The sequence below is a fragment of the Hemitrygon akajei genome, chromosome 13 (genome assembly GCF_048418815.1).
Source record: "Hemitrygon akajei chromosome 13, sHemAka1.3, whole genome shotgun sequence".
Classification (NCBI taxonomy): domain Eukaryota; kingdom Metazoa; phylum Chordata; class Chondrichthyes; order Myliobatiformes; family Dasyatidae; genus Hemitrygon; species Hemitrygon akajei.
In genome coordinates, this window is record NC_133136.1 from 61638395 (window position 1) to 61663305 (window position 24911).

Genomic DNA, 24911 nt, shown 5'->3' on the forward strand with positions numbered 1-24911 from the left:
GGAGGAAAAAAAAGGGAAAGTGACACAAAGATTTAAGAACAACATTAAAGATAGAATTAGTTTCAAAGAGGAGGCATGTAAGTTACCAGTGAAAACAATAGATACTGTAGGAAGTTTGAGAGAAGATTAGAATTCATTAATAATATGTAACTGATTTCAAGAGGAAACATAAAGCATGAGAGTAAACTTGCAAGACACATAAAAGTTTCTGTAAGAATGTAAAAAGATTAGTGAAACAAATGGAGGCTCCTTATAATGAGAAACAATGAAATGGCAAAACAATTATACAAAAACTTCATAGATGAAGATTCCAATAACTTTCTATAAATACTAGGAAGCCAAGAGCCTACTGAAAAGAAGGGATTAAAGGAAATCAGTGATAGAAAGACAAAATGATGAAGAAATTAAAGGCACTATAAGCCAATAAATCCATAGATCTAGATTCTGGGAGAAGTTAGTGTCAATGAACAACGCAGCCAAGAGCAATATCCTCCAGACCATTCACGAAATGACTTCTTTCATTTCCTTTACACCTTTTTCATTCAAATATGGTTCTGCTACTGGTGGAGCCTGTGATGCACCATCAATAACTCACTCTGAGCAGTCCAGACAGGTATATGTAGTTCACCACAGCCTGTGACCTACATTTTGGTTTTATGTTTTCCAGCCGGATGAATGACCTGGCACTTTGCTGTCTCCAAGGGTGTTCAGTGAGATTTCCAGTGATGCGTGTGGCCTCAAGGCCAAGAAGCCGGAAGACAAGACAGGGCGCGAGCCCAGGATCAATTCCATTTCTCACTGATCTCACTGACTGGAGCATCAGGGAAGATTGAAATCATCAAGGCAAGAGTGGAATGCGAGCCGGTGTTCAGCTCCGTCTACCAGCCTTTCACTCGCACTGCCAGAAGAGAGTGATGGTCTTTCTGTCTCCCTATCGCTCACTACTCCCAGAAGAAGGTCCCTGCACTTGAATGCTCTTTCTCTCCCTCTGGGTCTTGGGCAAGGTTTAATTGACACAGTTTATGGATTGAACTCTGTAGTTCATGATGTGTTTCTGGTTTTTGATTGTTCCTTTTTTTGTTCCTATTTTGGGCACGTTTGACTGGGGTGGCTTGCAGGTAACAAACAACACAGCTCTAAATGGAACTGCTCTGAGCTGAACTAAATATGTCTGGACTCCTTCGATTTTGTGTTTTATATTCTGTGTTTTTTGCTCAGTTTTTTTGCAGTTTGCGCAATTTGGTGGGGGGGCGTTTGATGCTTTTCTTTGAACGGGATCCACGGCTTCCTTTGTTTTGTGGCTGTCTGTGGGGAAGACGAATCTCATGATTGCATACTCATGCATAATTTGATAATAAATGTACTTTGAATACTTTGAGTACTAACAGACGTAACCGTGGAAACAATAGTTGCCCTGACTGGCATTTTCCAAATACGTATCTATAGATCACAGAATCACCTAGAGATCAGATAGTGGTAAATGAAAATTCACTACTCAAGATAAGAAGGTGAGAGAGAAAACAGGAAATTAAAGACCTGTTAGACTAACTTAAGTATTATAGAAAATGTTGGAGTCTATTATAACAGTAAATGCTCTGAATTAGACAATGTCAACATGGATATATGAAAAGGAAATCATGTTTGACAAAGTTAATGGAGTTTTGTTTTGAGAATGTGACTGCTAGGATAGATAAGGCAGAACCTGTCTTTGTAGTGTATTTGGAACTTTAGAAGTCTTTTATAAAGTCCCTCATAAGAAGTTGGTATATAGAATACATTGGCATGGGTTGAAAATTGGCTGACAGACAGGAATTAGGGAGAAAGAATACATGAGACTTTCTCAAGCTTGCAGTTATTGACGAGAGGGAACAGTGCCTAGGTGCCCTCTAATTACGATTTCCTTCAATGATTTGGATTATGCAATGGAATGTATTTTTTTCTAAAGTAGCAGGCAATACAAAACTGGATGGGATTGCATGTTGTGAGGAGGATGCAAAGAGGCTTCATTCTATTTTAAACAAATTGCAAATTCCTGATAATTGCAAATGTAACTAAATGAAGTATCATTTACAAGGAGAAATGTTTATGCACAATGGGATTTACGTTTGCTTATACATCGAAAACATGCAAGTGCTACAATTACTTAAGAAAGCAAATGGTCATGAGTAATAGCCATGCAGTCATAGTACCAAAGAGGGCCTTCAGCCCCCTTTTCTCTGCCATCCTTTTTGCCCATCTACACTAATTACATATGCCTACATTAGGACTGAACCCTTTTATGCCTTGCCTTTTTAAGTTTTTTTCTAAATCTATCTTATTCCACCACCTTCTCTGGCATTACGTTCCAAATATCAATCATTTTCTATATAAAACCTACTCCCCAGGTTCTCTTCAAAATTCCATCCTCTTACCATAAAGTTAAGCCCTTTTGTATTTGATACCCATAACATGGGAAAGTAATTCTATCTACTCCGTCTAAGCCTCTCACATATGGGCAGCACGGTAGTGTAGTGCTTAGCACAATGCTCTACAGTACCAGTGACCCAGATTCAATTTCTACCTTTGCCTGTAAGGAGTTTCTCCCTGTGACCAGTTGGGTTTCCTCCCACAGTCCAAAGATTTACTGGTTGGTAGGTTAATTGCTCATTGCAAATTGTCCTGTGATTAGGCTAGGGTTAAACCAAGGGTAGCTGCAGCATAGCTGGTCTGTTCTGCACTGTATCTTAATAGACAAATAAATACTTCTATCAGGTATGTTGGCCTTCACAGCAGGAGTTTTTGAGAACAGAAGAACATCTTGTAGATTTATACAGGACTTTGGTGTGACCACACCTGTGAAGTTTTGGTCCCCTTGTCAAAGAAAGAATATACTTGCCAAAGAAAAAGTGCAGCAGAGCTCCCTAAGATCTCAAGATCCCTGGAATGGCAGAACTGTTCTTTGAGCAGAGACTAGTTCAACTAGAAGACACAAGAGACAACAGATGATGGACTCTGGAGGGAATCAGTGGGTCAAGCAGCATCCTTGCCTGCTGAGTTCCTCTAGCATGACCCACTCAACTCCTCCAGCAGATTATTTGTCACCACAATGAGGCCTGCATTTACTAAAATATAGGAAACAAAGAACATATGGAAATGTTGAAAATTCTGACTCTGATCATGTGGGTGCAGACTAGATGAGGGGTCCAGAATGAGGAGTTACATTTTTAGGATATGGGGTAAAATATGAAAGATTGAGGTGAGGAGAAATGCATTCACTTGAAAGGTAATGAATTCATGGAAGTCTCTGCCACAGATGATGCAGGAGCCTCTGTCATTGAATACATTTAAGAAGGAAGTAGATCGATTCTCATATATGGTATGGGAGTATGGCATTGAGACAGAGCAACAGCCTAGTGCCCATTGAATAGCTCGAACAGCTAAATGATCAACTCGTGCATCTATTGTCTATGTTTCGGTGTGCACATTAACACATCCTTTCATTCTACATTCTGTTCATAAAGCCAGAAATTAGACAGATGGCCTTCATCCCCTACATTCAAATGTAATAATGCATGAGTAATATGCTTTGGGGAGTTAACAGCCATTTGTGTCCGTTTGGTGGTGACCAGAAGGGCAGGTATATGGGAAGAAGTAGCAACTCTCTCCTGTTGCTTAATATGATGATGACTGATTAGAGACAGTTGTCCAAATCCTATTATCCTTGATTCTCAGTAGTTCAAAACCGTTAGTCTGCATGATTCCTCTAGGGGACAGAATTCCCAAAGATCACAACCATTTGAGAGATCTTTTTCTCATCTCTCTTGTGTGTGGCTGGCCTACTTATCCTGAAACTTTTCCCTACAATTCTGGACTCCCCACAGGAAAAACATCATCACAGAATCTCCCCTGTCAAGATCTCACACAATTTTATGGTTTGATAGGATTTCACCTCCTTTTTATATATAAAATCCAGAGATATTAATCTTTCTTCATCCAACAAACCTCTCATGCAAGGAATCAAGTGCGTTGTTCATTCATGAGCTGTTCAATGCTCAGCCTGCAGTGCTGCAATCATTTCACTTCTAATGGTTGACAATGAAGTCCTCCACCAAAAGTGATTCGGTTCCCATTGCTTCTTCCACATTTTCTTCAACAAGGATCCACACTGATTCATCAGATGAAGCAAAATGATAGGTGATGTATCATACCCGATGCATGGATATTTCATGGAGTCTGGAGTCAACACTGAGGGCTCCCAGAGAAGTTCACTCCCACCTGTAAAACACTGTACCATCACTACTTTTGTTAGCTTTGTTCTGATGGTAAGAGACAGGATATATTCCAGGAGTGACCTGAAGCAGTCTGTTAGGATGACTTACATCAGAGAGGAACCCTCAACTGTTTGTGAGAAAGTCTTTACAAGATCAACTGGATCATGTGTCCAGTCAAATCCGTGTGGTCCATCAGTTTTATACTTATTATTGCTTCACACAATTAAGATAACCAACCGCATTGTAGCATGCCTGGGTTCACAATGTAATCCAACCCAGGTCAGAGTATCAGTTTTCTACAAGCAAAGGATATTGGTGAGCAGGATCAGTTTTGAAGAAACCATCTAGTGTTTCATAGTCCTCATTCATTGAGACTGGTTGCCTTAAAAATATCCAAGTTATTAGCTGGATTTAAGTTTCACAGCTTCCTTGGTGAAATTTAAACTGACACTTCTGATGAGAGGTCTTGCCCCAAAAATGTCAACTGTCTACTCTTTTCCATAGATGCTACCTGACTGCTGAGTTCCTCCAGCATTTTGTGAGTGTTGCTTTGGATTTCCAGCATCTGCAGATTTTTGTGACATTTTTAAGTTACTTATCTGGTAACTACCCCACCATCCTGTTAGTTGAAGGTAGCACGTTGGGCTACCTGGATCTATCACTTAGGCTCATGGACCAAATGCCTATTGGCCATCTAGAGATTAAAGTAATACACCTAGAGATGATGAACATTTCTAGACATCAATATTTCCTTTGCACTTTTATCAGTAGATCATTTTATGCTACCATTTTGATCAATTTGTATGACTACTTTCAACCAGTTTGCCACTTATCAACACACTATGTGTTTGCTCATTATTTTGGTGGCAGATTTCACATTATTATCCATATCTATTTTTACTCACTTGTGGGTTATTGCCTCTGTTGTCAAGGTTAGCACATCCGTCTCATCCTAATCTCCTTAGAAAAGGTAGCATGAACCACCTTCTACAGTCCTTATGGTGAAGTTAGTCCCATAGTGCAGTTCTGTAGTGATTTCCAGGATTTTCACCCAGAAATAAAAGAAGAGTGATGATATATTTCTCAGTCAGGATATTGTTGATTTAGGATTATCTGCAGATTTGAAACCACATCTCCAATTCCAAAAGACAACAGAGCAGTGGATCAACAGAGATCCATGATGCCAACACTACACAATTTGCCATACTGGATACTTGTATTCTTTCCCTGAAGATCCCCATGTTCTCTTACTTGCAGCCATCTTGCATCTGATAACTTGCTCAAGAACCTCTTGTGCGGCATCTTTTCAAAGTCCACGTAGAGCAGATCTGCAAAATTGGCATTGTCTTCTTCATGCGATACAAGAACACAGAAACATTAGTAGGCCACCAGCCACCACGAGCCTTTCCCATCATTCAATATAATCTAACCTGGGTCTTAATTCCTTGCCTGTGCCAGTTCTGGATAAACATTAATTTCTCAACTTTTCAAAAATTTAGCTATCTCCTCTTTAACACCTCCATTGACCTAGACTCCTCAACACTTCAGGTAAAGAATTCCGAAGTTTAACTGCCTCTGACTTCTTTAAAGAACTTGCTATGGACTAAAAAAAACCCTTAAGTAATCTATGTTGACTTTAATTTTATTATACTTTTGTCCCTGGATGTTTCCTTATCAGATCTTTCAGTAAAAATTCCAATGTACTTTCCTAGAATTAATGATAAGCTAAATAGTGATTAATCATTGAACTAGTTTTATCTCTCACTTAAAGCACAGCAGTACTTTCTGTTCCCAGCACTCCAATGCTCGTTTTACTCTGGGCTTTTTTATGTGACGCTCATAAAATATTGTCTGCTGCAATCTCCTTCAAAGAAACTTGGATAATTAGTGATCAGAGCCCAAGATTTTGTCTGCAATATATTTAACTAATGCAGCATCTCATTTCTTTATATCTTCATTACTGGTGAGTTGCCAGTTCTTAAAAGGATATTATACTTCTTCAAGTGCACAGTACCTGAGCTATATAAAATTATCAGAGACAGAGACAACTATTGTCTGATTCCCATACTAGAGGTGTCTAAAGCTTAGACAAATAAGAAGGAGTTTATTTAAAGGGAACTGGAGGGATACATGTTTTTGCACAAAGAGTGGACAGTGTCAGGAATAAGCTGCCAGAGGAAGTGATAGAGGCAGGAATGGGAAAAACATTAAAGATGTACCTGAATGAGCAGAGCAGAGGGGAATATGAATTAATGCAGGTAAGTGAGTCAGATCAAGTCAAGTTGAGTTCATTGTAATGTACACAAGTACTGTGAGGAACAAGTACAATGAAAAACTTGCAGTAATATCACAAGCACCCAGGTTTAGACAACACACAAAACATAGTACACATACATTATACAAGACAGTGAAGAGGAAATAGAAACGAGTGGAATCAGTATAGATAGGCATGATGGTCATCATAGAGGCAGTTAACCAAAGGTCTGTTTGCTGTGCTGTACTACTCTATGACTTTGTGACTATGACTGACACAAATTTCAGCCTTGTGATACCACTGAAACCTCTTTCCCCAGGTAATGGTCAGCAACTGATGCAAGTGCCAGCAAATAGGTTAGTTGATATATTTAAGAAATAAATTGATATTTTAATAAGTTGACAGCTGTTTAAAATCTAGAAAGGTAAAATAAGGGAGCTCTCTGTTTTCACTTGATCTTCAGGTTTGGGTGTTAATATGTTTGCATTCGACTTCTTTTTCTAAATTATTTATATTATGAAAGACGAATCTGATTTTAGGGAATACTTGAACTCTTGCTGGCCATAAGGTTCTAACCCTTACTGAGAAGCACATGGAGGAGCACACCAGAAGGGCTGGAACCTCTGTCAGGGCTTTGATAGGAGAGTTTGTATTTGCCCTATTAGAGAGGAGGACATGTATACTGACAAGAAACATGCTAAGGGCAGTTTTTGAATGGGGAAAATTTGCTCTATAAAAGTATGTCATTCTGTGCTTCAGCTACATTGAGGACGGAAACATCCAGACGCGGTGGACTCTCAACAACGTGTGATCCGTGAAGAGTTTTACCCAGTAGGCGCAAAAAATTAGATCTCCCTGCCCTGTCATCTCCACAATAGTCAGCCAACTCCAAAGTGGCATCATTCTGCAGTCAGAAGTTCTAAATTCGACGTCATGTTGTGGTTCCCACTGCCTTCATTCCATGTGAACACAAGAACTCTCCTGCTGGTTTGATGAGCAATATAGATCGGGACATTTCTAGCTCTTGTTATTAGCCCTTCTCTAGCCCTTCTCCAATGGGTTTTCAGAGAACCAGAGTCTTTCTGTAAAGTGACCTTCAATTCACTAGAGATTGTGGTTCCACCATTTTGAAAATTCAATCACTGAGGACATAGACCAGCAACCTGAGAAAAGACATCTCAACGGCCAAAATTTTACTGAAAGAGATATTTTAATAACTCCAAATGGAGCTTATAGTTATTTATAGTTTCCTGATTTCTATTAGTTTTAGTGCATATAACAATTTAAATTAATATTATATAGCTGGCACAGAGCCTTACAATTAATTTGTCCTCCAGTTTCAGTTCTTTCCTGCCTGCCACTTCTAAAGACTTTTTTAATTTTACAGAACCAATGAGTCATGAAGGGAGAAATTTAGGCCAGTGCAGCACAAATTATTACAGTAGCTATTATTTTCAGAGGATGACATAAGACTATTTTGAGAACTGAGTGAATGGGAAAATTCATCATATTCATTATCAGCTAATGAAGTGAGCAATACAAGAATAACCATAAAAAACACTTTTTTATGTTTTCAACATCCGTGATGTGAACAAAAAAAAGCAGAAAGTGAATGAGTTTGATTCATCTGCTATTTTCTGTGCCTATCGCAACATTGGATTCTTAATGCATTCAAATCAATTCATATATACGTAACAGGCTGGATTTACCAAGTACTTCCAAGCTCAGTGAATAAGATATGGGAAAGAAAATAATCAAAGAAGCTTTTTTAATAACAAGCTTCTAATTTTGTTGCTTTTTTAGTAACAAGAAAATTAAAATTGAAGTTTATAATCATTTTTTGCAAGTGTTCTCATTGTAAGTTTCCAGTAAAGCTTGTGTACAGCTCTGGTTAATGGTTTAAATTATTTTCATCAGGCAATTGATGTCACACATCCAAAAACAGTCCCCCACAAAAAAAATGGCCAAGGGAGGAAATGAGAAAATATTGGCAGAGAGGTCTGATTTTTGTGATCATAGTGCTTCTGTGTTTGTTTTGACCTATAGATATCAATAGAGAAAAAATATATTGTATGTGTAATAAGTAAGCAATCTAAACATAGAAGAAAAACTTCCCCATCAAATTGCCTCTGAGGTACCATATGCCTTGAATATCATTGCAATTACTCATGAATCAACCATATTGCTCAAGAAGAATAAAGTACATTTGTGTTATGTTAGAAACAGAGTCAAAATCTGTGAGTATTTGGGAATGGTTAAAGATGGAACAGCACGCAGAATGTGGTGTTGAAATTTGGTATTATTGTACAAGCTCCAAGATGACAGGCCATAGGTTTCTCATTGGCTTGTTAAACGACTATGAGGCTTTAGAATGTCAGAGACGGCCAATAGTGTTATTATTTTATATACTCTTGGGATGCAGGCAACAACATTAAGATCATATATATTGTCAATCTGTGGCTGGTGGTGAATAAGTGAAAATAGGCTTTCTCTTTCCATTGTTGCAGTCTGGGTAGATAAGCAAGTAAAACTGAGGTATGGACTTCCAAGATTCTGACTAGTGACAAGATTCTAATGGTTAATGGAACATGTAACTGGGGAGGGATGAGATAATGACGATCCCACAACACTCCTTCACCTATCTTTCTTAACAGCTGATGTCAGACCTGCTAAAGATGACATGAATAGAAATGGAGGAGTTGGCAATTAAGCACTGAGTAAGCTGATGAGGCTACTCTTTCCACATAGGTGGCAGAGATGATCTGATGAATAAGAAGGTGCAGAGTCCCTAAGGTTTGCTTTGCTCATGTAAATATTGTTGGTTAATTTAAGCCTGTGGTTGATGAATGTATGGTATGTCAATTAAAGGGAAGCTGTTTGAGCTTTCTGGATAGTTGGTCCCTGACAACAAGGGAGACATCTGTTATGCAGCCAAGAGAGGATTGGCTGCTCCAGGTGGAACACTTGAGTCACCAAAAAAGTGTGCATTCCTGCCCATGGGCCTGAGGGAAAGAAATTCCTGAAACAGCTAAAGATAGTTAAGTTGAAAGCTCTGACTTGAAACACCACAATATTGGGTCGGGACCATGACAATTACTCTCTGAGAACGAGGATTATCTTCATTTGTGCCAGCAGTGAAACAAACCATTGAAGCGATGTTCTCTTTAACTCCCACTCTCAATCATTTCTCATTGAAAGGAAGACTGTGTGAGAACGTTTCAGAGCCAAGAAAGGTTAATTGATTAAACGTGAAGAACTGTCACCCATGACTGCACAATTTGGGGTGATTCTGTTTATAGTTCTCAGTTAGCCACTTCCATCTATTAGCAAACATAGAAAACCTACAGAACAATACAGGTCCTTCGGCTCATGATGCTGTGCCAAACATATACTTACTTTAGAAATTACCTAGGGTTACCCATAGCCCTCTATTTTTCTAAGCTCCAAGTACCTATCCAGGAGTATCTTAAAAGACCCTATCATATCTACCTCCACCACTGTCGCCAGCAGCCCATTCCACACACTCGCCACTCTCTGAGTAAAAAAATTATCCCAGAAATCTCCTCTGTACTTACTTCCAAGCACCTTAAAACTGTGCCTTCTCATGTTAGCCATTTCAACCCTGGGAAAAAGTCTTTGACTATCCACACAATCAATGCCCCTCATCATCTTATACACCTCTATCAGGTCACGACTCATCCTCCACCGCTCCAAGGAGAAAAGGCCGAGTTCACTCAACCTATTCTCATAAGGCATGCTCCCTAATCCAGGCAACATCCTTGTAAATCTCCTCTGCACCTTTTCTATAGATTCCACATCCTTCCTGTAGTGAGACCAGAACTGAGCACAGTACTCCTAGTGGGGTCTGACCAGGGTCCTATATAGCTGTAACATTACCACTCAGCTCTTAAACTCAATTCCATGGTTCATAAAGAACAATGCACTGTATGACTTCTTAACCACACAGTCAACCTGCATAGCAGCTTTGAGTGTTGTATGGACTTGGACCCCAAGATCCCTCTGATCCTCCACACTGCCAAGAGTCTTACCATTAATACTAGATTCTGGCATCAAATTTGACCTACCAAAGTGAATCACTTCACATGTATCTGGGTTGAACTCCATCTGCCACTTCTCAGCCCAGTTTTGCACACTGTTGATGACCTGCTGTATCTTCTGGCAGCCCTCCACACTATCCACAACACCCTCAACCTTTGTGTCATCAGCAAATTTACCAACCCATTCCTCCACTTCCTCATCCAGATCATTTATAAAAATCATGAAGAGAAGAGATCCCAGAACAGATCCCTGAGGCACACCATTGGTCACCGACCTCCATGCAAAATATGACCCGTCTAAAACCACTCTTTGCTTTCTGCAAGCAAGCCAGTTCTGGATAGACAAAGAAATGTCCCCTTGGATCCCATGCCTCCTTACTTTCTCAAAAGGCCTTGCATGGGGCTCCTTATCAAATGCCTTGCTGAAATCCATATACACTACATCCACTGCTCTTCCTTCATCAAAGTGTTTAGTCACATCCTCAAAAAATTCTATCAGGCTCATAAGGCACGACCTGCCTTTGACAAAGCCATGCTGACTATTCCTAATCATATTATGCCTCTCCAAATGTTAATAAATCCTGCCTCTCACAATCTTTTCCATCAACTTAACAACCACTGAAGTAAGACTGACTGGTCTATAATTTCCCGGGCTATCTCTACTCCCTTTCTTGAATAAGGGAACAATATCTGCAACCCTCCAATCCTCTGAAACCTCTCCCATCCCCATTAATGATGCAAAGATCATCACCAGAGGCTCAGCAATCTCATCCCTCGCCTCCAACAGTAGCCTGGGGTATATCTCATCCAGTCCCAGAGACTTATCCAACTTGATGTTTTCCAAAAGATCCAGCACATCCCCTTTTTTAATGTCTATATGCTCAACCTTTTCAATCTACTCTAAGCCATTCCTACAATTGCCAAGATCCTTTTCCATGGTGAATACTGAAGCAATATATTCATCAAGTATCTCTGCTATCTCCTCTGGTTCCATACACACCTTTCCAATGTCACACTTGATTGGTCCTATTCTCTCACATCTTATCCTTTTGCTCTTCACGTACTTGTAGAATGCCTTAGGGTTTTCCTTAATCCTGCTCACCAAGGCCTTCTCATGGCCCCTTGTGGCTCTCCTAATTTCATTCTTAAGCTCCTTCCTGCTCACCTTATAATCTTCTAGATCTCTATCATTACCTAGTTTTTTGAACCTTTCACAAGATTTTCTTTTTTTCTTGAGTAGATTTTCAACAGCCTTTGTACACCATGGTTCCTGTACCCTACCATCCTTCCCTGTCTCACTGGAACGTACCTACACAGAATGCCATGCAAGTATCCCCTGAACATTTGCCACATTCCTGCCATACAATTCCCTGAGAACATCTGTTCCCAGTTTTTGCTTCCAAGTTCCTGCCTGATTGCTTTATATTTCCCTTTACTCTGATTAAACACTTTCCTAACTTGTCTGTTCCTATCCCTTTCCAATGCTATGGTAAAAGATATAGAATTGTGATCACTATCTCCAAAATGCTCTTCCACTGAAAGACCTGACACCTGACCAGGTTCATTTCCTAATACCAGATCATGTACAGCCTCTCCTCTTGTAGGCTTATCTACATATTGTGTCAGGAAACCTTCCTGAATGCACCTAACAAACTCCACCCCATCTAAATCCCTTGTTCTAGGGAGTTGCTGATCAATTTTTGGGCAATTAATACCTCCCACCATGACAACCCTGTTATTATTACACCTTTCCAGAATCTGTCTCCCTATCTGCTCCTTGATGTCCCTGTTACTATTGGGTGGCCTATAAAAAACACCCAGTAGTGTTAATGAATCCTTCCTGTTTCTAACTTCCACCCACAGAGATTCAGTAGATAATCCGTTCGTGACTTCCTCCTTTTCTGCAGCTGTTACACTATCTCTGATCAAAACTGCCATGTCCCCCACCTCTTTTGCCTCCCTCCCTGTCTCTTCTGAAACATCTAAAGAATGGCACTCGAAGCAACCATTCCTACCCCAGAGCCTTCCAAGTCTCTGTAATGGCCACAGCATCATAGCTCCAAGTACTGATCCACGCTCTCTCATCCACTTTGTTCATGATGTTTCTAGTATTAAACATCTCAAACCATCAGTCTGAGCACATCCCTTCTCTATCTCCTGCCTATCCTCCCTCTCACACTGTCTCCAAGCTTTCTCTATTTGTGAGCCAATAGCCCCTTCCTCCATCTCTTCAGTTCAGTTCCCACACCCCAGCAATTCTAATTTAAACTCTCCCCAATAACCTTAGCAAACTTCCCTGGCAGGATATTGGTCCCCCTGAGATTCAAGTGCAATCCGTCCTTTTTTGTACAGGTCACACCTGCCCAAAAGAGGCCCAAATGATCCAGAAATCTGAATCCCTGCCCCCTGCTCCAATCCCTCAGCCACGCATTTATCCTCCACCTCACTCTATTCTCTCCTCACTGTCGCGTGGCATAGGCAGTAATCCCAAGATTACTACCTTTGTGGTCCTGCTTCTCAATTTCCTTCCTAACTCCCAGTAGTCTTTTTTCAGGACATCCTCCCTTTTCCTACTTATGTCATTGGTACCACTATGTACCACGACCTTTGGCTATTCACCTTCCCACTTCAGGATATCGCGGACGCGATCAGAAACATCCTGGACCCTGGCACCTGTGAGGCAAATTACCATCCATGTTTTTTTTCCTGCGTCCACAGAATTAACTGTCTGATCCCCTAACTATAGGGTCTCCTATTACTGCTGCCTTCTTCCTTTCCCTCCCCTTCTGAGCCACAGGGTCAGACTCTGTGCCAAGAGGCACAGCCGCTGTTGCTTCCCCCAGGTAAGGTCGTCCCCCACAACAGTACTCAAACAGGAGTACTTATTGTTAAGGTGGACAGCCACAGGGGTACTCTCTAGTATCTGACTCTTGCCCTTCCCTCTGTTAACTGTTACCCACTTATCTGTCTCCCGAGGCCCAGGTGTGACCACCTGTCTATAGCTCCTCTCTATCACCTCCTCGCTCTCCCTGGCCAGATGAAGGTCATTGAGCTGCATCTCCAGTTCCCTGACCCGGTCCCTAACGAGCTGCAACTTGACGCACCTGGCACAGATGTGGCCATTCGGGAGGCCGGGAGTCTCCTGGACTTCCCACATCTGACACCCAGTACAGAACACTGGCTTCACAGACATTCCCCTATTTCTATTCTTCACAAGTAACCTACCTCACCTCCACCTATTATCGCCGAAGGCCTGTTGAGCCAAAGCCCTCCTACTCTGACTTCCTCTACTCTGTCACCTGTTCTATAAAGCTGTCTCCTTTTAGACTCTTCGCGCTGGTGTATCTCGCTGACGTCCACAGCTGTGCTGATCGGTCGCTTTATTGGTTGTGTGTTGAGCCTGATTTCAGCAGCCCAGTTTGATCAAATATGTCTTGATATTGAGGGCAGCAGCTCTCAGTTCTCCTCAAGCATTTGGCTGTGCCACAGAATCTGAATCAATATTGTAAAAGACTCATGGGTTGAGTTGGTGTGAGCATTGTAAAACAGATTACTAGTGAGTAGATTTCATTTGACAGCAGTATCAGTTATTTTCTCCATCAGCTGGAGCATGTGCCTTCAGCTCTTCAGCTAGGATGTGGTCAGAGACCAGAGCTTTTTGCTTTGTGAACTGAACTGAGAAACATCTTGACACCACATGAGTCAAATCAAATTTGTTGGATATGATAACTGTGACAGCTGTACTTTGGGCAATGTTAAATATGACAGTTGACTGATCCCCTTCTGACAGAAGGCATCTGCTAACTTCTCATCCTTCCCCTTACACTATGTGGACTACACCAAGGATGAAGATGTGCTCCTGCTACCCAAGTATCTATTACTATATGATTATACTCCACAGGATCTGATTGGCTATACTGGAGTTTGACCCCATCACCTGATTGTGAGACTCCATAGCTCTATCATTGACCTGTCTTCGATGGGATTTGGCACACAGTTGTAATTTCACTAGGTTCACACCTTACTCAAGGAGACATTGCCTCTGATATATGTTTATTTTTATTTTATTTATTTAGTGATACGGCACGGAGAAGGCCCTTCCAACCCATCAAGCCATGGCACCCCAGCAACCCTGCAACCCCAATTAGCCCTAACCTAATCATGAGACAATTTACAATGACCAATTAGCCTACCCAGTATGTCTTTGGTTGTGGAAGAAAACCAGAGCAAACAGAAGAAACTCATATATTCCACAGGGAGCTCATACAAAATGGTGCCGGAATTGTACTCCAAACTCCAGAGCACCCCAAACTGTAATAGTTTCACGCTAATCGCAGCACTACTGTGGCACCCAACATCTTTATAGTCTTAAACCTCATTATCTATACCTGCAGGATTGCAATGTCCTTCTAGACCAAGACAGTTTGACCATTTGTGCATATGCCAAACCATTGCTACTGGAAACACCAAGTTACCTTCTCAAAGAATAATATACTGCATGCCCTTTGCTTTATTCAGTACTATTTCCTAATTCAAGTTATAGAGAGTTTTCTATAACCTGAAGTCACAAAGGAGCAGAAGAAAGTAGGAGCAGAAGAATACCAAGCCCCTCGGTTGTGCCTCTCTATTCCATTTCTTGTTATGATCACTTACAAGTGGCTGATTGACTGGGCCACCACATCTGTAGTTAACAAGTTAACACAACATAGAGTAATGTAGAGTTTGTGCGTCAGGTATTGGGAGAAGCTTCGATCTTCTGAATGTCGTTTGTGAAACCAACTGAGATTTCAAACAACCTGACGTGGTTAACATTTTTGGTGCTAACTCATGAAATCCAATCCTGAAAAAGAGGCGACGTAGGATCAGAAGGTGTAGAATCCTTGTGGGTAGAGTTAAGAAACTGCAAAGGTTAAAAAGCCCTAATGGGTGTTATATGCAGACCTCCAAACGGTAGCCAGGATGTGGCATACATATTACAGTGGGAGATAGAAAAGGCATGTAAGAAGGTCAACGTTATGATATTAATGGAGGATTTCAATACACAGGTACAGTAGATTGGGAAAATCAGGTTGGTGTTGAATCCCAAAACACAGAATCTGTAGAATGCATATGACATGGCTTTTTAGATCAGCTTGTTGTTGAGCCCACAAGGGAAAAGGCAACTCTGGACTGGGTATTGTGTAACAAACCAGACTTGATTGGGAAGTTTAAGGTAAAGGAACACTTGGGGAACGGTGATCATAATATGACATAATTCACCCTGAAGTTTGAGAGAGAGAAGCTCAAATCAGATGTATCAATATCACAGTCAGGTAAAGGGACCTACAGAGGCATGACAGAGGAGCTGGCCAAAGTTGATTGGTAGGGACATGAGCAGGGATAATGGCAGAACAGTTTCTGGAAGCAAATCAGAAGGCACAGGATAGATACATCCCAAAGATGAACAAGTATTCTAAAGGGAGGATGAGGCAACAATGGGTGACAAGGAATGCCAAAGACAGCATAAAAGGAAAATATGGGGCATATAATACAGCAAAAATTAATGAGAAGTTAAGAAGATTGAGAAGTTATTAAAAACCAACAGAAGGCAACTAAAAAGACTATAAGGCTAGTGGTAAAACCACTGACTTCAGTGGTTGGGAAGATTTTGGAGTCCATTATTAAGGATGAGATTTCAGGGTACTTGGAGGCACATGGTAAAATAGGTCAAAATCAGTATGGTTTCCTTCCCATTGTTTACTTGAATTTTCAGAAGCCCTTTGACAAGATGCTGCACGTGAGGCATATGAGGCTGCTAAACAAGATGAGAGCCCGTGTTATTACAGGAAAGCTACTAGCACAGTTAGAAGATTGGCTGACTGCAGCAGGCAAAGAGTGGGAATGAAGGGAATGGTTGGCTAACAGTGACTAGTGATGATCCGCAGGGATCAGTATTGGGACTGCTTTCTTTTATGTTATATGTTAATGATGTGATGATGGAATTTATGGCTTTGTGGCCAAGTTTGTGGACAATACAAAGATAGGTGGAGGGGCAGGTAGAATTGAGGAAGTAGGGATTCTGCAGAAGGATTTACAAATTAAGAGAATGGGCAAAGAGGTATGGCATGTAGAATGTAGCGTGGGGAAGTGTATGGTTACGCACTTTTGTAGAAGGATTAAAGACACATACTATTTTCTAAATGGGGTGAAAATTCAGAAATCAGAGGTGGAAAGTGACCTGAAAGTCTTCATGCTGGATTCCTTAAAGGTTAGCTTGCATGTTCAGTCAATGGTGAGGAAGGCAAATCCAATGTTAGCATTCAGTTCAAGAGGACTAGAATATGAAGGATGTAATACTGAGGATTTATTAGGCATTGGTCAGACCATACTTGTAGTATTGTGAGCATTTTTGTGCCCCTTTTCTAAGAAAGAGTGTGCTAGCGTTGGAGAGGGTCCAGGAAGGTTCGGGAGAATGATCTCAGGAATGAAAGGGTTAGTTTATGAGGAGCATTTGATAGGTCTGGGCCTGGACTCACTGGAATTTATAAGGATGAGAGGGACTCTATTGAAGCCTATCGAATAATTAAAGGCCTAGATAAAGTGGAGAGTATGTTTCCTACAGTGAAGAAGTCAAGGAGCAGAGGGCACAGTCTCAGAATGTAAGGTCATCCCTTTAGAACAGAAATTAGTGGGAATTTCTTTTGTCGGGGGTGGGGAATCTGTGGAATTCATTGCTACAGACCTGAACATTGGGCATTTTTAAACAGAGTGTTGCTAGATTCTTGATTAGTAAGGGCATCAAAGGGAGAAAGCAAGAGAATGGGATTGAGAGGGCTAATCAAACAGCCATTATGGATGGGAGAGCACACATGATGGGCCTAATTCTGCTGCTATATCTTATGGTCTAAAAGTAAAACTGAGAATTCAATTTTTATATTATCTCAGTTTTCTTTTTCAGAAAAAGTGACATAATTGTTATGTTCTCAGAGGATGAGCAAATCACATTATTTAATCTCTCTTCTTGATGCATGAATTGCTAGTTTGGAAATTCTACAAACTGCACATATGCAAAATACTTATATGAGCGGTTGAATATTCTAGCCTAATACTGTGAGCTACTGTACATATGTTGAATTAGCACCCTACCTTTGAATGGAAGTATGAATAAAAACACAAAAGGCAATTTAGTGGCCAGTTTATTTATATTTTTATCAAATATATTTTGTTTGAATTTTTATTTTGAACGTTATAAAGTTCAGTTACTGCAAAAAATTTGTAAATGATTTACAAAATTACATTAAGTTGTTCATCAACAAACTCATGATAAAACCTTTCCATACTCATTTTCCATGATAAAATGTTAATATCCTCAGAAAACATTTTCTGTTCTAAATATGCATGAGTTTAGATTGGATTTTTCATTAGAAGTAATTACACTGGTCATTTCTGTTTCAAATTTTGGCTTAAGTGTTTTTACAGAATCAAATACTTGTAGATGGGAGGTCTATTTTATTCTGTAATTGATCTAGTGAATAATATTAATTTAATTTAATGAGGTAATTTTCCAAGTCTGTGAATGGTCGGGCAAAACTCACAGTGCAAATACACATTTGTACATTATGGATGATGTGCTATAATTTCCTAACATTTGCCAATGAGGGCAAAGTTCCAAATCAGGTATTCAAAATTCCAGTCTAGCAGTTGATGTTAGAAATTCACTCACAACGTGTTTCACAAAATCCCTTTGGTTGAACTCATAAGTATTATTATGAGGAATTATTGAATTGATTACTAGTTTAATAAGTGATGGGATTTCTACTGGACACACAGAACAAGGGTTAATATCGCAACATTTATATATAAATATGTTGACAATTACAAAAAAAGTATGATGTTATATGTAGCAGAGTAATCATAAACAGCTAAAATTCAAAGACTTCTGTAATACTTTTCTAATGAACAGAGAATATTAAAAATGATGATCGTCTTTGTGATTTCTTGCAAAATGAATATTAGTGCAACAGTAACAAAGATAGTGCACTATGTTGTTGAACGAAAATAGTCGAGGCAAAAGATTTCATTCAAATTTGAACAAAATATTTACTGAGATAAATGAAATGTTTATGTTTGAAATGGTCCACTGAATTTCAATCCAAGAAATAGAGTTCCCAATTTAAAACGCAAGTGGTTACTGGGTGAAGGGGAGAAGAATTGCTATCAAAGAACATCAATAAAATTTGATGTGGTTTCGCACTTGCAGGCCAACAATCACTTGCATTTGTTGGAATGAACAGAGACCATCTACTCCTTGAATTACATGTGTCTAAAAGCAGTAAGGTCCATTAAGATTGTTATAGCTGGGAGTGATAATGGGGACTAGCTCCTGATACCTATTAAATGCTCCCAATGGCGTGCGCCTCAAACAGCCTCTGACAACCTACACCAAGTCCTGGTTTTCACTTGTGGCTTAGCGACTAAGCCCAGCAGAACCGCTTCTACTGATAGGGGAAGGGGCAAAGTGACCGGGGTGTTGTCACTTTTATGTACCGCAGCCGCAGGGTATTCCTGGCACCGCCCGAGGACTGGAATGGATACGACCCCAGCTTGAGTTAGCCCAGCCCCGCCGGACTTCTTTATTCTTAAAACCAGTCGCTTCGGGCAGATGGGACTTGTCAGCCATGGTTGGCAGCTCATCGAAAAGAAGGAAAACTCTGATCTCAAATCTCCACTGCCTTGCGGCTATATTCACTCATGGGGAAGGCTTCGGGAGTAAACACCGAGTGAAAAATCCGGAGCTGGGGTCCCTAAGGCAGTCTTACATTGAGTTCAACGCTAACTGGCAACTCCTGCAACACTGCTGGTGCCAAACTGTATCGGTCTCTGCCGTTCCTCGGGGTTCATCAGATGCATGGACGGGGGAGCTTGCTACATGGGCAACAGCTTGCTCTTCATATCGTACTGCTAGACTTGCGTATCTAGACAGCTAGAACACAATATCCATGGTCACCTCAGACTGATGGAAGCCCTCACTCACTCAAAGGCAAATGAGGAGCACAGATCATTAGAAATAACAGTGCCATTAAAACTACAAACAAAGATTTATTTCTCAATATAAAAAGAAGTAAAGAAGACTTGGAAATTGCTATAAAGTGGATTGGTTGAATTGAAAGGCATGAATACATTTAAAGTGATACCTCATAAATTTGTGAGGGCGAAAGGAAAAGCTTATTCTAATCAATTGAAGCGAATGGGAGAAGGCTTGTGTGAAGATTCACCAACTAGGCCAAGAGTCCTGCTCCTGTGCTGCAAAACCTATGTCTTTATTTGCAGCATTTTACAGTAGTTGAAAGCCTAAAAGTAACTGTTAGCAAGATTTTAAACATTTAACACAGTAATATGATACCTGATCCATTATTTGAACAGATAAGATAAAATAAATAGGTAATAACAGCAATGAAGGAAAATTTTATTCAAGTGTAGAATTTGAAAAAGGACAATATATTAACTGAGTTTTGCTAATAAGTTTCGAAACTAAACAACTGAAAAGATTATTAATGTTTATAAAATCAGCTTCCAAAGCTATTGATGCTAATTGAAGATAGGAAAAGGGCTTATGAATTGCTTTTAACAGTGGCAAATGCATTTCATTGCTAACTAACTTGACAAATGAATACAACAATTTACAAACATTTATCTGAGTGATGAAGGTATAAGGAATATGGTCAGCCACAATCACAAAATACACTGAACAGTTGCCATCCCAATACAATGAGTCCTTTCAGAACAAAGCAAAACAGCTGTTAAAACTGAAAACATGTACAGTCCTTGCAAATATAATCAAATGGAAATCCACAAGTAAGACAGTTACCTACATTATTTCCTTATATCTCAGTTGTAAATGCTATGTACTAACAACAGATGACCTTTGACATTGTTACATCATTGTTTACTACAACAGAAAACACAAAAGGTTTTTCTTCTGCTGTGGCTCAGCTTGGATTCCTGATACAACCGTGCACTAAGGGATGTAAACAACAATCTAGAAACTATGTGATATATTTATGCCTATGGTGTCATAGAATAACCACACATTAAATTCAAAACATGGGCGGTATCCGGTACTGGCATCACCCTACCTCGCTTGATAATTTTTAAGATTCTTGATCACATGTTTAAGATTACCATATGGTAGCAAGTATTTTGATATCACACATTTAAAGAAAAATCCGATGCCAGCACTAGTGTTAATTACCAGAGGTAAGGGCCAGTTTGAACAATCTTTATATTCTTAACGACGTACCTGAACAGCACCATTTGACAAGTTACTGAAAAGTGCCTGTCCAGCACTGACTTTGTGCTTGACACCTCTTACTGTACCATTTTTACTCAAGATATTAATTCTCTTTCTATAGATTCCTCTGTCTTTTGTGGTGCTTGCTAACAGAAGCATGTCATCACATTCACTTTCACTGCCATCAGTTTCCAGGGAGAAATGCTGCTTGTTAAATCCGTTCACTTCACCATAACCGCTGCCTTGCTCTGTCTCAGAAACGCTGGCACATTCAGACACTTGCAAGCCGACCAGGTCTCCATCAGTGTACACCTCCTTCAGCACCCTTCCACTGTTTGCTGAAGATACACGAAACCTGACTTTTTTCTGCCGGAGTTCTCCTTCTGTCTTCATTATGCCTTTAAGCCCAGGGTTTTCCATTGAAGAAATAAGTTCACATCGTTTTTACTTTCAAACGAAAAATTTCTCTTGCAGCCAGCTTAAAATCTGTAAATAGATTTCTCTATGATGTCAATGGGTATTTCACGTATATAGTACTGCCATCACAATGCAATAGTGTGAAGGATGATAAAGCTAGTGCTGATCCTTAGAACCTCAATAATAAATAAGGTTACATCATGGTCACCTTTATACCAGCAGAAGGTAAAGTGATATAAATGATTAAATATTTAAGTCAGTATTGTGTACTCTCTGTGTAACAACCAGATGCGAGAAAGTATTAAAAATATTTAGTTCCAATACAAGATGCTACACCAATTCATACTAAATTCCCCTTTGGATATAATGGCCATTGTAGTAAGTGTCATGATATTTAGCATCACCAGAACTAAACAGAAGAAAAAGCTGCTGGAGAAACACCCCTACAAAACATGTTGACAATTGTCTCTACTGCAATAAATGAGAGAAAGGTTCTGGAAAATGCAAGTGGACATTTTTGAAAAAGAACATTATGACATAAGAATAATGTATAATTTAAAATGGTTCAAGAATATCAATAGACTTCAGCCTGAAACTGGGCTTCAGTCTTAGTTTAACTATAAAATAGTTGAAAAATTTGAGTGATTTGCTTCCAAAGGCACCTCACACTTTGCTTAATAACTTTGATGACTGCATGAGGAATTATAAATACAAATGGTTACTGAAGCTTCACTATCCCCCATTGTGACAGTACAGAACCCATCTCCACCGAAGGCACGATGACAGCCTTAAAAACGAAGTAAAAGGGAGTGTGTGTTTTTCACTTCACTGCGTTGGAATGCATCATTGGGGGTGCTCAGAAATGAGCTAACAGGTGACAAACATACATAAACTGTGATATCAAAATATGAAGTTGCAGATGCTCCTCAACCAGTCAGGCAGCATGTGTACATAGAAAAATAGAGTCAATATTTTAGGCTCTATGATAGCATAGCAGTTAGTGTAAAATATTATAGTACCAGTGTCCTGGTTCAATTTCACTGTTGTCTATAAGATGTTTGTACGTTCTCCTCAGGACTGTATGATTTCCTCCTGGTGCTACAGTTTCCTCCCAAATCCCAAAGACCATATGACCATAAGACACAGGAGCAAAAGCAGGCCATTCAGCCCATTGGGTTTGCTCTGCCATTCCACTATAGCCAATCCAGCATCCCGCTCAATCCCAACACCCGCCCTCTTGCCATATCCTGCGACGTCCCGATCAATCTGGAAACAATCAACTTCCACTTTAATCAATTCGTGGACTTGGCCTCCACCACAGTCAGTGGCAGAGCATTCCACAAATTCACTCATCTCTGGCTAAAACAATTCCTCCTTACCTCTGGTCTAAAAGGTCGCCCCTCAATTTTGAGGTTGTGCCCTCTAGTTCTGGATACCCCAGACATAGAGGTTAGCAGGTTAATTGGTCACATGGGTGTAATTGAGCGGCACAAGGACATGGGGCTAGAAAGGCCGGTTTCTAAATAAAAATAAAATACTTCAGATCAAAGACCCTGCATCAGAATGGAAGGAAAGAGAAAACAAGCGTATTAAGCTGCAGAAAATGAGAGGGGCAGAGGGAACACAGGAAATATCTGTGATAGTGTGTAAATGGAACTGTCACGGAAATAATTAATAACCAGCAGTTCGACACAGAAGAGCAAAGAAGGAACAAATTGAAATGTACAACCACATCAGTGGAGAGACAGAAAGCAATAACAGTGGTTACCTGAAAAGGTCAAATTCAACATTAAGCCCAAGTGAAAGATAATGTGCTTCTTTGAGCCTGAGTTGGGCATCTTTGGAGCAATCTTGGAGGCACAAAGATATGGTGTTAAAGTGATAGGCAACTGAAAGCTCAGAGTTGCCCTTGTGGACTGAAGAGAGTTTGGGAGAGCAGGCGTGTTTCTCCAATGTAGAGAATACCATATTGTGAGCAGCAAGCGTAAGCCATTAGATTAAAAGAACTGCAAATGAGCCACTCCTTCACAAGGAAGGACAGTAGGCAGATAAAAGGCAAAATCAGGATCAGAAGCAGGTTTATTATCTCTGACATATTCATGGATACTTTGTTTTGTGGCAGTATAACAGAGCAATACATAAAATAAACTATAAATTACAATAAGAAATATATGTATTTAAAAAATTAGAAGGGTAGTGAAAACGAGAGACAAAATAGTGAGGTAGTGTTCATGGGTTCATTCAGTCCATTCAGAAATCTGAAGGCAGAGGGGAGGTAGCTGTTCCTAAAATGCTGAGAGTGTGTCTTCAGGCTCCTGTACCTCTTCCCTGATGATAGTAATGAGAAAAGGGCATATCCAGAATAGTGAAGGTCCTTAATGATGAGTTGCCTCTTTTTGAGGCATCTCCTTTTGAAGATGTTATTGATGGTCAGGAGGTTAATACCCATTATGGAGCTGACAAATTGCAGATATTTGGGTCCCTGGCTGGAGGGCAGGCTAAAAGTGAAACAGTATGTGCTGCGATGCACGTGATGGAACGGGAAAATTATGTGAGGAAGTGCCTTCAGGAGAATTCCATGAACCAACACACTTTTTCATTCCACGTGAAAATCTCAGTAACTGCACAATTTCACCCTTTTACTTCTTAACCTTCCACTACCCAAAGTTCAAAGTAAATTTATTATCAGAGTACCTGTGTTATCAGATACAACCTTGAGATTCATTTTCTTCCAGACATTTATAGGGAAAAAAGAAACACAGTAGAATTGTACAAAAAACTACAGATAAACAAAGACTAATAAAACACCAATTTACATTGAAGTCAAACTGTGCAAATAAAATCATTTTGAGAAAATGAGTTGTAAAGATTCCTTGAAGGTGAGTCTCTAAGTCATAGAATCAGTTCAGAATAGTGGTGAATGAAGTTAATCATAGCAGGTCAGGAGCCTGGTATTTGTAGGGTAATAACTGTTACAGAACCTGGTGACATGGAAACCAAGGCTTCTGCACCTCCTGCCCAATGGTAGTAGCAAAAAGAAGGCATGGAAGCAAATCTAAGGACACAAATGGTCCTTTCAGGTGACGTAGCTTTTCATTTGCACTTTAATGTACTGTATTTTGTTGTATTTAGCATATTCCAATTTCACATATTGGATTCAGTGCTCCTGGTGTGGTCTCTTTTACAACAAAGGAAGAAAGCAGAGTTCGAATGAGCCATTCAATCCATCTGAGCTTCCAGGCACTTGTCAATTTAGCACTCCGACCCTCTTCCACTCCGACCCTCTTCCACTCCGACCCTCTTCCACTCTGACCCTCTTCCACTCCGACTCTCTTCCACTCCGACCCTCTTCCACTCCGATCCTCTTCCACTCTGACCTCTCTATTTATTTATTTCAACAATATACTTTTTCATAAAAATATACACAGGAAATACATTCGGTAGTCATCTCTACATTCGTTCCTCCAACAAATCAATACATCCTCTGACATTGTATCAATACTGCTCATGTTTCCCCTGTAAACAATACACATTGAAGATGCTGATACCAGGAGCCAGCCCTCAGTGTCCGGTGATCACAGAACACATGTGGTCCTCTCACCTCTCTGTTTCCAACATTGCTCAGGGATGGCCACTGTAAACTCATAAAGCAGTTAAATCAT

General features: G+C 40.1%; 1 protein-coding gene across 1 annotated transcript in view; it reads right to left on the minus strand.

The window, feature by feature from the left end:
* The window catches only part of grxcr1a (glutaredoxin and cysteine rich domain containing 1 a), a 50022-nt gene extending 28770 nt beyond the window's left edge, over window positions 1-21252 (minus strand). Inside the window, exon 1 of the mRNA XM_073063959.1 lies at window positions 20842-21252. Within this exon, the coding sequence (XP_072920060.1) occupies window positions 20842-21252 (411 nt within the window). The remainder of the gene's footprint in view (window positions 1-20841) is intronic.
* Window positions 21253-24911: the final 3659 nt, after the last annotated feature.